At 39.0% G+C, this 14,189-nt stretch overlaps 1 protein-coding gene across 1 annotated transcript in view; it reads left to right on the forward strand.

The window, feature by feature from the left end:
- The first annotated feature begins 564 nt into the window (after window positions 1-564).
- Window positions 565-14,189, forward strand: part of Ndfip (Nedd4 family interacting protein) — a 132,550-nt gene continuing 118,925 nt past the window's right edge. The window contains exons 1-2 of the mRNA XM_068391815.1: window positions 565-728; window positions 3,573-3,634. Coding sequence (XP_068247916.1) covers window positions 565-728; window positions 3,573-3,634 — 226 coding nt within the window. The remainder of the gene's footprint in view (window positions 729-3,572; window positions 3,635-14,189) is intronic.

Below are 14,189 nucleotides of genomic sequence, written 5' to 3' on the forward strand. Positions count from 1 at the left end.
ACGTTGTTGTCAGGATGACCATGCGTCTGTCGATTTTGTGGAGGCGTGTACAAGGGGTTGATGGTCCGTCGCGATGGTGAAGGGTGTGCCCTCCAGGATGTGCCTGGAGTGGCGGACGGCGAGGTAGACGGCGAGGAGCTCCCTGTCGAAGGTGCTGTATCTTGTTTTGGCGGGTTTCAGTTTTCTGCTGAAGAATGCCAATGGTCGAGGAGAACCATCGACGAGCTGTTCCAGCACAGCCCCACAGGCGATGTTGCTGGCGTCGGTCGTCAGTCGCAGAGGGGCGTTGTCGTCGAGGTAAGCCAGGCTGGTGGCGTTTGCGAGGGCGTCCTTTGTCCGGGTGAACACGTGTTGTTGTGGGGAACCCCACTCAAGTTTCTTCGCCTTTCCCTTCAGGACGTCGTCGAGGGGTGTGAGGGTCTGTGCGATGTTGGGGATGAAGCGCCTGTAGTAATTGACCATCCCCAGGAACTCCTGAAGTTGGCGGGTGGTCGTAGGTGTCGGGAACTTTCTGGTGGCGTCCACTTTGGTTGTCATGGGTTTTACCCCACTCAAGGACACGCGATGACTAAGAAAGTCCACTCCTTCGGCGCCGAACATGCATTTGTCGAAACGTACGACCTGGCCATTCTCCTGCAGGCGTTTGAGGACGGCGCGGACGTGCCTCCAGTGTTCCTCCTTGGTTTTCGAGAATATCAGGATGTTGTCGACGTAGTAGATGCAGAATGGTAGGTCGCCCAGGATGCTATCCATTAGGCGTTGGAAGGTCGCCCCCGCATTGCGTAGACCGAAGGTTGAGTATGCGAAGGTGTAAGATCCGAACGGTGTCACAATGGCAGTTTTCGGAATGTCCTCTGAAAATACGGGGACCTGGAAGTAAGAATTGAGAAGGTCCATCTTGGTGAAGTATTTCGCGGCATGCAACGCATTCGTCAGGTCTTGCATGTTGGGCAGAGGGTAGTGGTCGGGCGTTGTGATGAGGTTGAGGCGCCTGTAGTCGCAGCAAGGTCTCCAGGTCCCGTCAGGCTTCTTTACCATGAGTAGGGGAGATGCCCAGGGGCTCGATGCTTTCTTACAGATACCCATGCGTTCCATATCCTCAAAGGCGCGTTTGGCGTCCCTCAGCTTCTGGGGCGGGAGGCGGCGGAATTTGGCGAGTGCAGGAGGTCCCGTCGTTGCGATGTGGTGGTAGATCCCGTGCTTGGAGGGGGATCCTGGCGATTGGTGGAGCTCGGGCTTGAAAATGTCAGGAAATTCTTGCAGAAGGTCGGCGTAGGGCTGCCTCATTACAGCGGATACGGACATTCTGGCAGGGCCGGTTCTTAGGGCACGGGACCGGTAGGTTCCTGTGTCGATGAGGCGTTTCCCAGCAACGTCGACGAGTAGTCCGTGGTGAGCGAGGAAATCTGCACCGAGGAGGGGGCGAAGGGCCAGGAATACGAACGGCCCATGATAGATATCCTGAGGACCCTAGTCCCATAACACAGTATGGGAGACCCGTTGGCGGCGACGAGCGAGGGGGCGTCTTTGCTGGGACCACGGTCTAGGTCGGCTTGTGACGGCGGGAACGTTGACTGCATAGCGCCGGTGTCGACCATGAGTCTATGGTTGGAGACGGTGTCGAGGATATAGAAACCATTCTTGCTTTGGTCTCCTGCAGCTGCGATGTTGGTAGGTGGTTTCTTCTGGCGTCATCTTCTAGGGAAATTGCATGGTGCCCTACATTTCTTGGCGTCGCTGCCGAACTGCTGATGGTAGAAACAAGACGCTGGATTAGGCCTAGGGCCCGGACGTGTCGGTTGCGGTGGTTTCCTCCTTGCCAGAGCGTTGATCTCGTCGTCGTCGTCAGGAGGCGTTGCTGAAGAGTCTATGGAAGAGCAGCTGAAGGAGGAGAACGAAGACGATACTGATGATGCCCCTAGGCGGGATGCTTTGGAGGCCTCGTGGAGCTGCTGAGCCTTCAACAGGAGTTCGTTCATCGGAAGCGTGTCGTCAATTGGGCCCTTACGTCCTGAGGCAGGCGTCGAAGGAAAATCTCGCGAGCTAGGCTAATCTCGCGCCGTCGGCTGTTGCTGTCGGTCTCGGGAAGCATTAGCAGGCCGGTCAACTCGTCCCACGCCTCGACAGGAGAGGTGTCACCCATGGGTTTGCCGGCGAGATCCAGGACTTTCTGTGCCTTTGCTGAAACGGAGAGTGAGTAGATACCGATTAGTTTCATTCTCAGGTCGTCGTAGGAAACTTGACCAGCCTGGGCGTCGAGCCATGGGGAAATCTTGTCGAATACCTCCTCTGGGATGGAGGTGAGAACGATGTTGGCCTTGGCGCAGGAGTCGCTGAGCGTAGTGACTCGGAAGAATACATCTGCTTTCAGGAATCAGGAAGCGGTGTTGTGTTGAGAAAACGGCGGTAGTTTGACTTTAGGTGTGGAGGCGAGGCCGTTGGGCGTGATGGGCGGGTTGAATCCGCCATTGTGGTCAGTCAACGAGTCGGTGAAGAGGTGGGAAGTTGAGATGTCGGTTAAGCTCATCCTACTGCCTTACAAACGCACCGAGGTGTAGGAACACCAAAGGCCGAAGCTCACGCCTAAGGTAACGGAGTAAAAGAAGGTAGCACAGCCGTAATAAGTCCGTTAATGGCAAAGCCAAAACTGCTTATGCTACTTCAACTCCGGGGTCACCAGTTGTAAGGACAGTGAGACGAGCTATCACCAACAACAACTGATGGTTTATTCAAACAGGTACGAGAATATAATACAAAGTGCGTACGGCAATGTAGCATGCGCGCTGGGGCCAATCTGGCTTGAACCAACCGCCACAAAATGTGTGTTTTTTTCACACGTACAAATACTTGAAATACAAGTCAATAGAAATATATAGCGAAATGATAAATACATGAAATTGTAGTTCTGAGGGAGCGGAACAAATATATACAGTTAGCCACAGTGTGGCAAAAGGAGAATTTAAATGAAATGGAGAATTCGATGAGAATGCTGGACGACGGAGGGAGCGATGTCCTTACACCCTCTTTTTCTCCAAAGTCTCACCATCAAACTAAGGAAATTGGTCTTTAATAATTATAGTCTTTTCCATTAGTGGACAAATATATGGAATTGTATTTACCTTTACTCACTCTGTTATGAGTACTGTACTCGTAAGGCAGTTAACACAGATAGCTCACAACAAGCACTGGTTATCACGATCGCAGGGAATGTTGATAGCATCATTCTTTTTCTTTGTGACTTATATAAATACAGTAGGAGAGAAGTTTGATTTATTTCTAAAGATTATTTTCTTCACCACTGCATGTTTCTGTAGAGGAAGTCTGAACGTAATATGTTTGTGTACTGGGGAGATCGTGCATTTCTCTTCTACATTTATGTCAGACAAAATTTTATTCATTCCATCACTGAAAACTAGGTCCAACGTATGCCAAGTTGAAGCAGTTGCACAGTCAACATTATTCACCAATTGATATGATTCCAATAACACACTAAATGCTAAAGAATCAGGATCTGATGTGTCATCCATCCAAAGATTGAAGACTCCACAAATAACTAATTAATTTTTCTTCAGGATAATCATCCCAATGAGTTTACCGAATTCTTCAAAGAAGATACTGGCATTTGTTCTCAGAGGTTTGTAAACTGTTACAATGGATATTTTTTTTCTGTTTTTTTGCGTAAAGTTCATTTCTATATATTCAAAGCTTGTTACTCTAGTTCTTTTTAACATTTTGAGATTTGAGTAACTTTTATGAATGAAGAGCCCGACACCCTCTCCTGACACACCCTCACTCGGAATGTGAAAGGTGTGTCGGGGGTCATTTCAGTGATCTTAGCCTTTTAAAAGTTATTTAACCATGTTTGAGATAATGATAGTATGTCCAGATATTCCCCGTTTATCAATTCTCGAATTTGAATAGTTTTATCACACAGATTGTATATTTACATAGCCACAGTTTATGACGTCCTTAGTATCCAAGATCAATATTTTCTGCTAGTCTTTTAAATTCCAAGTCAAAAGCTTTGCAATTTCTTGAATTTACTATATGGTCATTTGGTTTGTTCAACTTTGTGCAGTTAATACACTATAACATTTGCAAATTACACTCCTTGTTGGATATTTTTCCTGAACATTTCCCGCAGACTTTATCATCATTCTTAGACTTGCAATCTTTTTAAAGATGTCCATACCTCTGACAGTGGTAACAGGTGATCACGTGGTACCTATCACGTATGTAAGTACCTCACCATAACATAACTTTGTCCCCGGTATCCAGAATAGCCCTCCGAATTTCAGGATCACATTTCAACACACAGTAGGTAGTCCTACCTGCACCATTTTTCTTCAGTGCCACACTTATCTTCCCTTCTATATTTTGGTTTTGGTCCAGGTAACGATATTTTCATAATTTTAAACATTACTTTTGGCTCTAATTTTCCAATTGTTCTCGTCTTAGTATCGACAACCATTGTCTGAATTTTGTTTGCTGCTTCCTTTCTGATCTCCTCATTTGCAAAGTTTACAACAACATTTCTATTTGAGGTTGACTCGTATTAAGTATTGGAATGTCTTTAAGTGTGTGTTCGACCTCATTTTTTTCTGACAGTAATTTTAGTTGTTTTATTTGGTGATCTTATTACCAGTAGATTCTTTTCCTATACTTTGTCGGCGTAAGTTGTTTTCTCTGATTTTGGGCCCATTAGTGTATGAAGTGATTCCTTAATTGATTCAATGTTAATTGATAGATTATCAACTTTCTCAGTGAGGTCAGTGGTCTGGGTGGAATTTGCTGTGTGTGCGCTAAGCTCCACAACTTGTTTTTCCATTTCGTCAATTCTAGCCTCTTGTGCACTGAAAGCATGGTCCCTCACTCGCAATTGCTCCTCCTATTCTAATATATGTAACTTAACTGTTCTGGCTTCATCAACACAGTATGGGCATATCAATTTCAAGTTTGATGCTTGTCACTATAGACACTTATGATAGTACCTGTTGCAATCACATCCTATCCGCTTCTTTGCATCTCTGTCTGTGGTTTGACATTTAGGACAGTACTGGGAGTCAGGGCAGACATGATGTACTATTTCTTCTCACTTTAGTTTTTCCATAAAATAAACTAATATCTTTTCATTGGTTCTATAAACGAAAAACGCAAACTAAAAGCACGGCTCAGGGCGAGTGGTGAACAGAGCTCCGCGCAAAACATATCTTCACTCGGAGAGGGCTCGGCCAGACCAAGCGCGATGAGCGGCGAGGTTAGCGGCATGACTCGGGCGGCAAACCAGTGACAAAATGTTGGGTGGCCACAGCAGAACCGCCACACCTCTCTTGCCTTCTTCACTCCCAGTTCCAGCTTTCAAAGATAGCCTTCCTCGTAAACATGACGATGGTGTTTGAGTAGGAAATTACTTCCGATTGAAAATCGTTATTTTAATCTGAACTATAAATTACACAAGAGTCTGGATTCACGATTTTAATAAACAGAGGAGGGAAAATAAGTTAATTTTGAAATTAATGTTGCCAGTCTCGTTTGTACGGCGACAGATTTAATGAATATCTGCATATTTCACAAGTCTTGTGATTCTTTGATGGTAACATCCTTCCTGAATTCAGGCTCAAAAAACAAACGTCGAACTATAGACAACCTCAATCTCTCTCTTACCAGGTATTATAATTGCTTCAAATATGATAGAGTTCACAAAAAATCATTGTCCCTTTCATTCCAGAATTAACTAGCATTTGCATAAGATATATTGTTTAAATGTACATACGATTCTTTTCACATTTGAAATTTCTCTATATCTTATATATATATATATATATATATATATATATATATATATATATATATATATATATATATATATACATATATATATATATATACAACTAAATGGTGATTAAATAGGTTGCAAACACAAAAAGGCGTAGGCCTACCCACTATTTTGTTACCGTCCATTTGCAGTTGATTGCCGTAACTTCCATTTATTTTATTTATTTTTGCCCTCCGAAACGCATCCCAATAAATTGTTGATTAGTTATGGCTGGGAACGAACAACTGAACGCGTACCCCTTCAGGAACTGATGAAAATGGCGTAATCTTGGGTGAAGACGCTCGAACCGCCGCGATTTTTAAAAACATGAAACATAGTCTGGCGGCAACTGCAGCGGCTTGAGGCTTCCCGCACCTCCTATCTGGCCACCTACATAAGATAAGGTTTCAATTTGCCGCGGGAGCCTCTTGCCGCTAACCTCGCCGCTAGCCGTGCTTGGTCTGGCCGGGCCCTGGCGCCTACTCGCCAACTCTAAACTGCCTGATTAGGAAGATCATTCCCCAATCTGGTCATTGATGGAATAAAACATCTACAACACTGTGTAGTATTGAACCTTTTGATGGAAATGGCATGGTTGTTTGAACTGCTTAGTGCATACATATAGTATTACGTACAAGATAGTACTGTCTGGGAAGATCTAAATGCAAAGGGTATTCAAAATTATGAAAAATCTTATTTAACATGCATAACAAACTAATTGAACGACGGTGCCAGAGATTGATATCAAGATCAGGAATAAGAAATTTAATAGACAATAAGTTCCTGTCCAACAAATTAAAATGAGAGTCAGCAGGTGAAGACCAGACAGGAAAACAATACTCGAAACAAGGTAGAATGAGAGAATAAAACACTTCTGAACAGATCGATCACTGAAAATCTTGAAAGATTTCTCAATAAAGCAACTTTTTTGTGCAGTTGACGAATAAGCAGAATAAACGTGTTTTTCAAAAGTGATTTTAAAGATTATTTTAAAATTGTATAGAGTTAAAGTACCTTACTAGGCCGTAAATCTTAGCAATCCATGTTTACCCCGGGTTAAATAAGCAGATGAGCAATCTGGTGGAGTATACGAGAACTTCGGGTGTGGGCGAAATGCCCCCTATATCACGATGAAGTCACTTGCAGCAGGGTGACAGATTGGGTTTAAGATGATAGACAAAATGTTCCTCGGTTTCTATTCTTGATGCCTGACGGATGATCTTACTGTAATTAGTATGGACTGGCAGGGGTCACTTGCCTTAGTTAGAAACTACCACTAGAGAGTTATTGGTTCCTTTGACTGGCCAGATAATACTACATTGGATCCCTCTTTCTGGTTACGGCTCATTTCATCTTTGCCTACACATACACAGAATAGTCTGGCCTATTCTTAACAAATTCTCCTCTTTACTCATACACTTGACAACACAGAAATTACCAAACAACTCTTCTTCTCTCAAAACGTTAACCACTGCACTGTAATGGTTCAGTGGCTACTTTCCTCTTGGTAGTGGTAAAACAGCTCTTCTAGGAGAAGAACGCTCCAAAATCGACCATTGTTCTCTAGTTTTGGATAGTGCCTTAGCCTCTGTACCATGGTCTTCCACTGTCTTGGGTTAGAGATCACTTGGCTGAAGGTACACTCGGGCACACTATTCTATCTTGTTTCTCTTCCTCCTGTTATTTCAAAGTTTTTATAGTTTATATATGAAAGATTTATTTTAGTGTTATTATTGTTTCCTAAACTTCTTATAGTCTTTCCTTATTTCCATTCCTCACTGGATTATTTTCCCTGTTGGAGCCCTTGGGCTTATTGCTTCCTGCTTTTCCAACTAGGGTTGTAGCTTAGCAAGTAATAATAATAATAATAATAATAATAATAATAATAATAATGATAATAATAATAATAATAATAATAATAATAATAATAATAATAATAATAGGCACTGCACATCACGAGGAACTAGCTATCCTTAGATGAATTTAGTAGATGAATCCTTTGAGGCCCCTTGCGTCAAGAGGCGTAGGAGGAGATGATGATGATGATGATAGAGTTAATGAAACATTGCCAATGCTGACTGCAAAGACAGTAAAGGGCTGACTGGATGTTGAGGAGCCACTGTCATCGACTATCAGAAGGCGCTTTAGAAATTATGGACAATTCTACATTAATTGTCATGTAGTTTACTATTTCTTGGTAGACACAGTCTTCTATAATATATCAGCAAATACAAAAAGAGAATTATGTGGATTTAACTAAAATGAACAGAGTTGAGGACAGTCACGGTTATCAGCCTTATATATACATAGGGAACATACTAGAATCTTATTGGAACATGTGGACACTTCTTCGTGTAAGTCAGGAGGGAAGATGTAAGGCTATAGTTGATAATAGGATAAAAGTATGCTGGGAGAAGTGGAGAGACGTAGCTAGAGTGATATGTGATAAAAAAAAAAGGCCAATCAAGTTGAAAGTCGTGATCTATAGTACAGTTATAAGACCAGTGTTACTGTATGGATCGGAAACTTAGGCTCCAAGACAAAGAAAGGAAGCAAACCAATTGAGAGAACAGAGATGAGAATATTGAAGTGGATTATAGAGATATCACTGCTTGAAAAAATGAAAAATAATGCAATAAGAAGAATGGCAGGCATAGTGAAAATTACAGATATATAATAAGTGTGTCACGACTTAAATGGTGTGGGCACGTGCTAAGGATGGATGGTGGGGGGATAGTCAGGGGGTCCTAGGAGGAACCTGTTACGGGGGTGAAGAACGAGAGGGCGACAGATAATTAGATGGTGAGATAAGGTGAAAAATGACATGGAGAGAAAGTAATGGAGAGGTTGTATCAGGCAGCCGACCAATAATATGGGGACAACCACGGGAAAGACTTTTTTCAACATTTTATCAATTTTCCCCATATTTTTATTGTATTTTCGACTCATTAACATCTTTAGTAATTTACCACGTAAGATAAATTTCTTGTCTTACTTGCAGGTTTTCAAAAATAAAATAGATAATCTCTTATTCATTTGAGTGTTTTACAGTGAATAATTGATAAGCAATATGATGTATAAGACAAATTCTTTGAATGTCTATGCACTGGAATAGGACAATTATACATGCGGTTTATGAAAGGCACTTTTGTATGAGAAGGAATAGACGAAGAAGCCTAAAGGTAACCAACAGGATGAACGAGACCTTATTCCGCAGAGATTTAATTATTCATCAAAATTGCTGGGAATTAGAATGGAAAATGTCACCAAGACAAATGCTTAAAAATTCTATAAACAGAAAAAAGAGAATGAATGAGAAATGTATAGCCTACTGGTAAAGCTTTAAGGGTTTATAATGTAACTGTGCATAAGAATATTATGTCTTTATGTAAGTTTTTTATGAATTTCGAGAGGTGCATAAGACCAAAAATGAAATTATCTAAGGATGAAAGGAAAGTGTGGAGGAAAGTAATTGCGAGGTTTATAAATTATGAAGTAGGAGAAAATGTTTTTGAAAGAAGTGGTTGAAAGGGGAAAAATTAATGTTAGTAGGAAGTTAGAAGGTCCATGGTATGTAAAGAATGTATGATCAAATGGGTTAAGTTATTTGTTAAAATGTGAGCATGAAGATGGAAGCATAAATGAAATAAGACCACATCATAATCAGTTGCGCAAATGGAGAGACCCACCAGAGTATTTGAGTATGCACCCTGTGAACGAATATTAGAAAATGAAAGGGAAAAAAATCAATGCAATGAGGATATGGCCAACATTTGAGAAAATAGATAGTTGTAGTTGAAAGGAAAAAGAAATCTAAATCATTGCAGAAGAATGTGAGAAATAATAGTGTAAATATTAGAGAACAAATTATTAATGTTTCCAGTGAGAGAGCACGACTCTTCTGGTGAGATTTTGACTGAAAGCATGAAATAAAACAAGCTAGTGAGATTAATCTAAATGAAAGTTATGAATAAGATGATGGTGAAACTGTGCCAGAGCATGAATGTTACATAAGGCTATATGAATATATGAATGTAGTGTGCATGTCAGACAAAATAATGGGATGGCAATGTGAGGCAAATTTATTAGGAAGGAATGAAGTAGTTATAGCTTTGTTTCATAAGATTTAAATTTTACATATATTTGCCTCCCATTTTTGCCCGTTTCTATAATTATTTCTTCTTTTGCCGGAATAATAAGGGAATAATAAGTGTTGGCCTACCCAGTTGCTGCTTTGAGACACCAGTCCTGGGTGTCTCCTGGCATTTGAAAAACTGTTGAGAGTGCGATAGATTATCTTTTGTTAGAGTGCAAAATCGAAACATACTATTAGAAAAAAAAGAAGTCTAATGAACATAATAATGAACTTATGGAGTCTTTTTGGATTTTTTTTATAAAGCCGATTGTACGAATAGAAATGTGGTTTTAAGGAAAGTGATTATGAAATAAGAAAAACTTTGTCAAAAGTAAGTGTAAAAGTGCTGCACAGTATATCAAAGAGTAATTTCTGATTACCGCTGTATATTAAAGAGTGGAAAACACAGGTGAGAAAATAAGGTGTACTGCACATGCACAGATATCCGGTTGTTGAAATCATAATGTTTGAGAGTAGAAACAATATTGTGAAGTATTCTTTTTTCGATATTTACATGGTGCCTTAGTTACCTGTGGAATAAGATTTTCTATAAGGAACTTGTAGTATCATAACTGTTTCAGTTCAGAGTATTAGTATCTTCCTATTCTATATTTATATTTAGATGTAAGTTGTTAAGATTTGTTTATAAATCAGTAAGACATTATGTGTTAGGCTTATTGAACTCGGGGTCTATGATATTAATTTAGCTTTGGCTTTAGATAAATAGTAGATTGTGTTTTTATAATCTTAACTAAGATTATGAAGTTTTCCACTGAATATAAGTGAATATTTCATGATTTATATTTTCTGCTCGTTGGATTATTTCTGGCTGTTTTATGTATCAAAAATAAATTTCTGAAATGCTCTAACTCAGAGTTCATTAGGTCTGAGACTATAATAGTATTAAGAATGAAATAACCGAGCTCGAGGTGGTAACAGTTATGCAAAAATGTAAAAAGATTAAATAATACAAATGGCTTATAAAAGATATACTTTATTACCCATTTAAAGAGAATTTATACTCTTACAAGAAATCAGTTCGTGCAATAAATCGGTATCAAGTAGATTTTACTTTACAAATTTTATACAATCTAGAGTGTAATAAATTGGTATCAAATGGTTTTACTTTGCACATAAGTCTTTACAAATTTTATAGTCCAAATCTTTACAAGTTGATCTAAACTCACCTGTAATAACTCTGGAGAAATTTGAATAATGAAGTCATCAATTAAAGAAACACAAAAGACAATTCGGTGCTGCTTTCAGACATAAGCAGTGGACTATATTATAAAACTAGTTTCGATCAACAGATTAATTCTTAAGATGACGTTAACAGCATCTTACGTAAAAGGATTAGGCTTCGTAAGACAATGACAAAAACATCAATTATGCAGGTAATTCAACAATAGCAATCGTCAATGATTCCAGCTAATTGTGTACCAGACCATCTCTTAAAGTGGTACTAGATTTAAACACTTCTAGTACTTATTGAGATTAGAAATAATCAAGAACAGAGGTAATAGAGCCTTTCACTTTCAGGAACCGAGGGGAAGTTATCTTTCGTAGATGAGTATTCAATGGACTGACCAAGGGCAAGGTTGCCTTCTTCGCTTGTTTCAAACTAGATCGCGTGTCATTTTCCAAAAATGCTTCTTGTTAAAGTTATTTGTAATACAGATTTACGTATTTATAATACTATGGAAAGTAACTAGAATTATTCCTACTAACTTGATAAAAACAGTTTCTAAAAGAAATTCCTATTAATTGAGATTAAATGAAATTTCGGAAGTGAGACTCACTTCAAATGACGTCACTGCCATCATAAATGCCACGTCAACCTTTGAGAACCTTCCTAACTTCCATGTAGCAGGACTTTTCCCACATCAAATTTCTCTGATGCCACAAAAGAACACAACATATTAGATTTACTTTCTGCGTATTAGCTTCAACGGAATTTACAATTTATTTACGTTACTGACATTTATATGACTGAGCGATTACACAACAAGAACATAATAATATTGATAATGGAAATAATTTCTAATAGTACTCATAACAACGTAATGATCTTAAGCTCTTAAGACATCCTATAATAATCCTTCCTTCAAGAGATTAGGCCTATTCCAAACACGGCTAACATTGATAAGTTTAAGTATTGCAGCTGATTGATAGAATAAAATTTAATCAGTTTGAATAATATTCAACCTAAAACTTGAATGAATGTGAATCTGAATCTGACCGAATGATCCGTGATAAGATTGTATTCTCTGTAAGAGAGAAGCTCCGTCAGTTGTTGGTTTGGGAATAAACTTGGATTTAAAGAGGGCTTGTGATATTTGCAGAGCATGCGAACAATCGATGATTCATGTAAAGGAATTAGTTAGTGGAAGTGGAAAATCTATCGAGAAAGTGGGCAATAGTCGGCAAAAGAGCAAATTAAAAAAGGGAGATCAGAAGAATAAAGAGAATAAACTCAAGACAAAGAATGTAGTAAAGTCACAAAAAAGAAATCAAATGGTGAAAGACTGAAAATTTTGAGGACACTTTTCAATAAAAGGCAAAGCACCAAAGGTTCAGACAGTAGCAAACAAAGAAGGAAGAAATGAAAAGATTTATTTTCTTTTTTTTACAAACTGAGATTTTCATATTGACGATAAGTAACTAACAATTTGATATCAATTATAAGATAAAGTGTTAATCGTAATTTAGAAAAAGAGAGTATTGACGATCTGTATACATACTTATCGCGCACAGACCATGATGATGTTTCTAGAACTCTTTTGGTCGACTGTTAGTAATGTAAAAGAGTCCACGTGATTTGGTATGATCCTATTATGTTCCAAAGTACACACACACACACACACACACACACACACACACACACACACATATATATATATATATATATATATATATATATATATATATATATATATACACACACACACACACATATATATATATATATATATATATATATATATATATATATATATATATACATATACATATACACATATATATCATCGTCATCATCTCCTGCTACGCCTATTGACGCAAAAGTCGTCTCTATCTTGAGCTTTTAATTCAATACTTCTCCAATCATCATCTCCCACTTTGCGATTCATAGTCCTCAGCCATGTAGGCATGGGTTTTCCAAGTCATCTTGTGGAGTCCAGCTGAACGTTTGGTGAACTATTATCTTTTGGGGAGTGCGAAGAGCATGGCAAACCATCTCCATCTATCCCTTATCATGATCTCGTCCACATATGACACTCGAGTAATCTCTCTTATTGTTTCATTTTTAATCCTGTTCTGTCATTTAACTCCAAATATCCTTCTGAGGGCTTTGTTCCCTAATCTACTAAATCTATTGGAGATTGTCTCATAATCGCACCATGACTCATGTCCATATAGTAATACCGATCTTACTAAACTAATATATAGTCTGATTTTTATATGTACTTTCAGGCGATTTGATTTCCAAAGTTTACTTAACCTAGCCATTGTCTGATTTGCTTTTTTCAATTTTTCACTAAACTCTCATTCTAAAGACCCTGTATTGGAGATCATGGTTCCTAAATACTTAAATATTCTACCTCATTAATCCTTTCGTCTTCCAATGATATTTCATCTTCCATTGCATATTACACAAATTATACCCGTTAAACGAAAGCCATAACCATTAACTTGTGCTATTTATTAAAGAAGAAGAAGAAGAAGAAGAAGAAAGAGCTATGCAAAAAAAAAAAAAAAAACATTAAGACGCATTTATAAAAAAATAAATGAATAAATAACGCACCCCCCCAAAAAAAAAAAAAAAAAAAAACACCTATGATTATGGAGGAAGTTGGCGGTTCAGTGCTATAAGCATTGTTCTGGAGAGTAGGTATCAGAAACAAAAGGAGAAAGACTGCATAAACAGGAAAGAAAAAAAAATAATTTGAATAAAAATCGAAAAGTGGTAAAAAATCGTCTGACAAAGAAGAAAAGAGCGTTACATGATACTACAATTATAAAATGGAGAGAGAGAGAGAGAGAGAGAGAGAGAGAGAGAGAGAGAGAGAGAGAGTCTCGGGGGCTGGTAAAAGTGGCAGCTACAATGGTTGTGTATAGCTGAGAGAGAGAGAGAGAGAGAGAGAGAGAGAGAGAGAGAGAGAGAGAGAGAGAGAGAGAGAGGCCCAAATTAATCATTTACTTTTCCTCACTCTGAGAGGTAGGTTCCACTTAAAAGGGGAG

Source organism: Palaemon carinicauda, chromosome 18, assembly GCF_036898095.1.
Source record: "Palaemon carinicauda isolate YSFRI2023 chromosome 18, ASM3689809v2, whole genome shotgun sequence".
Classification (NCBI taxonomy): domain Eukaryota; kingdom Metazoa; phylum Arthropoda; class Malacostraca; order Decapoda; family Palaemonidae; genus Palaemon; species Palaemon carinicauda.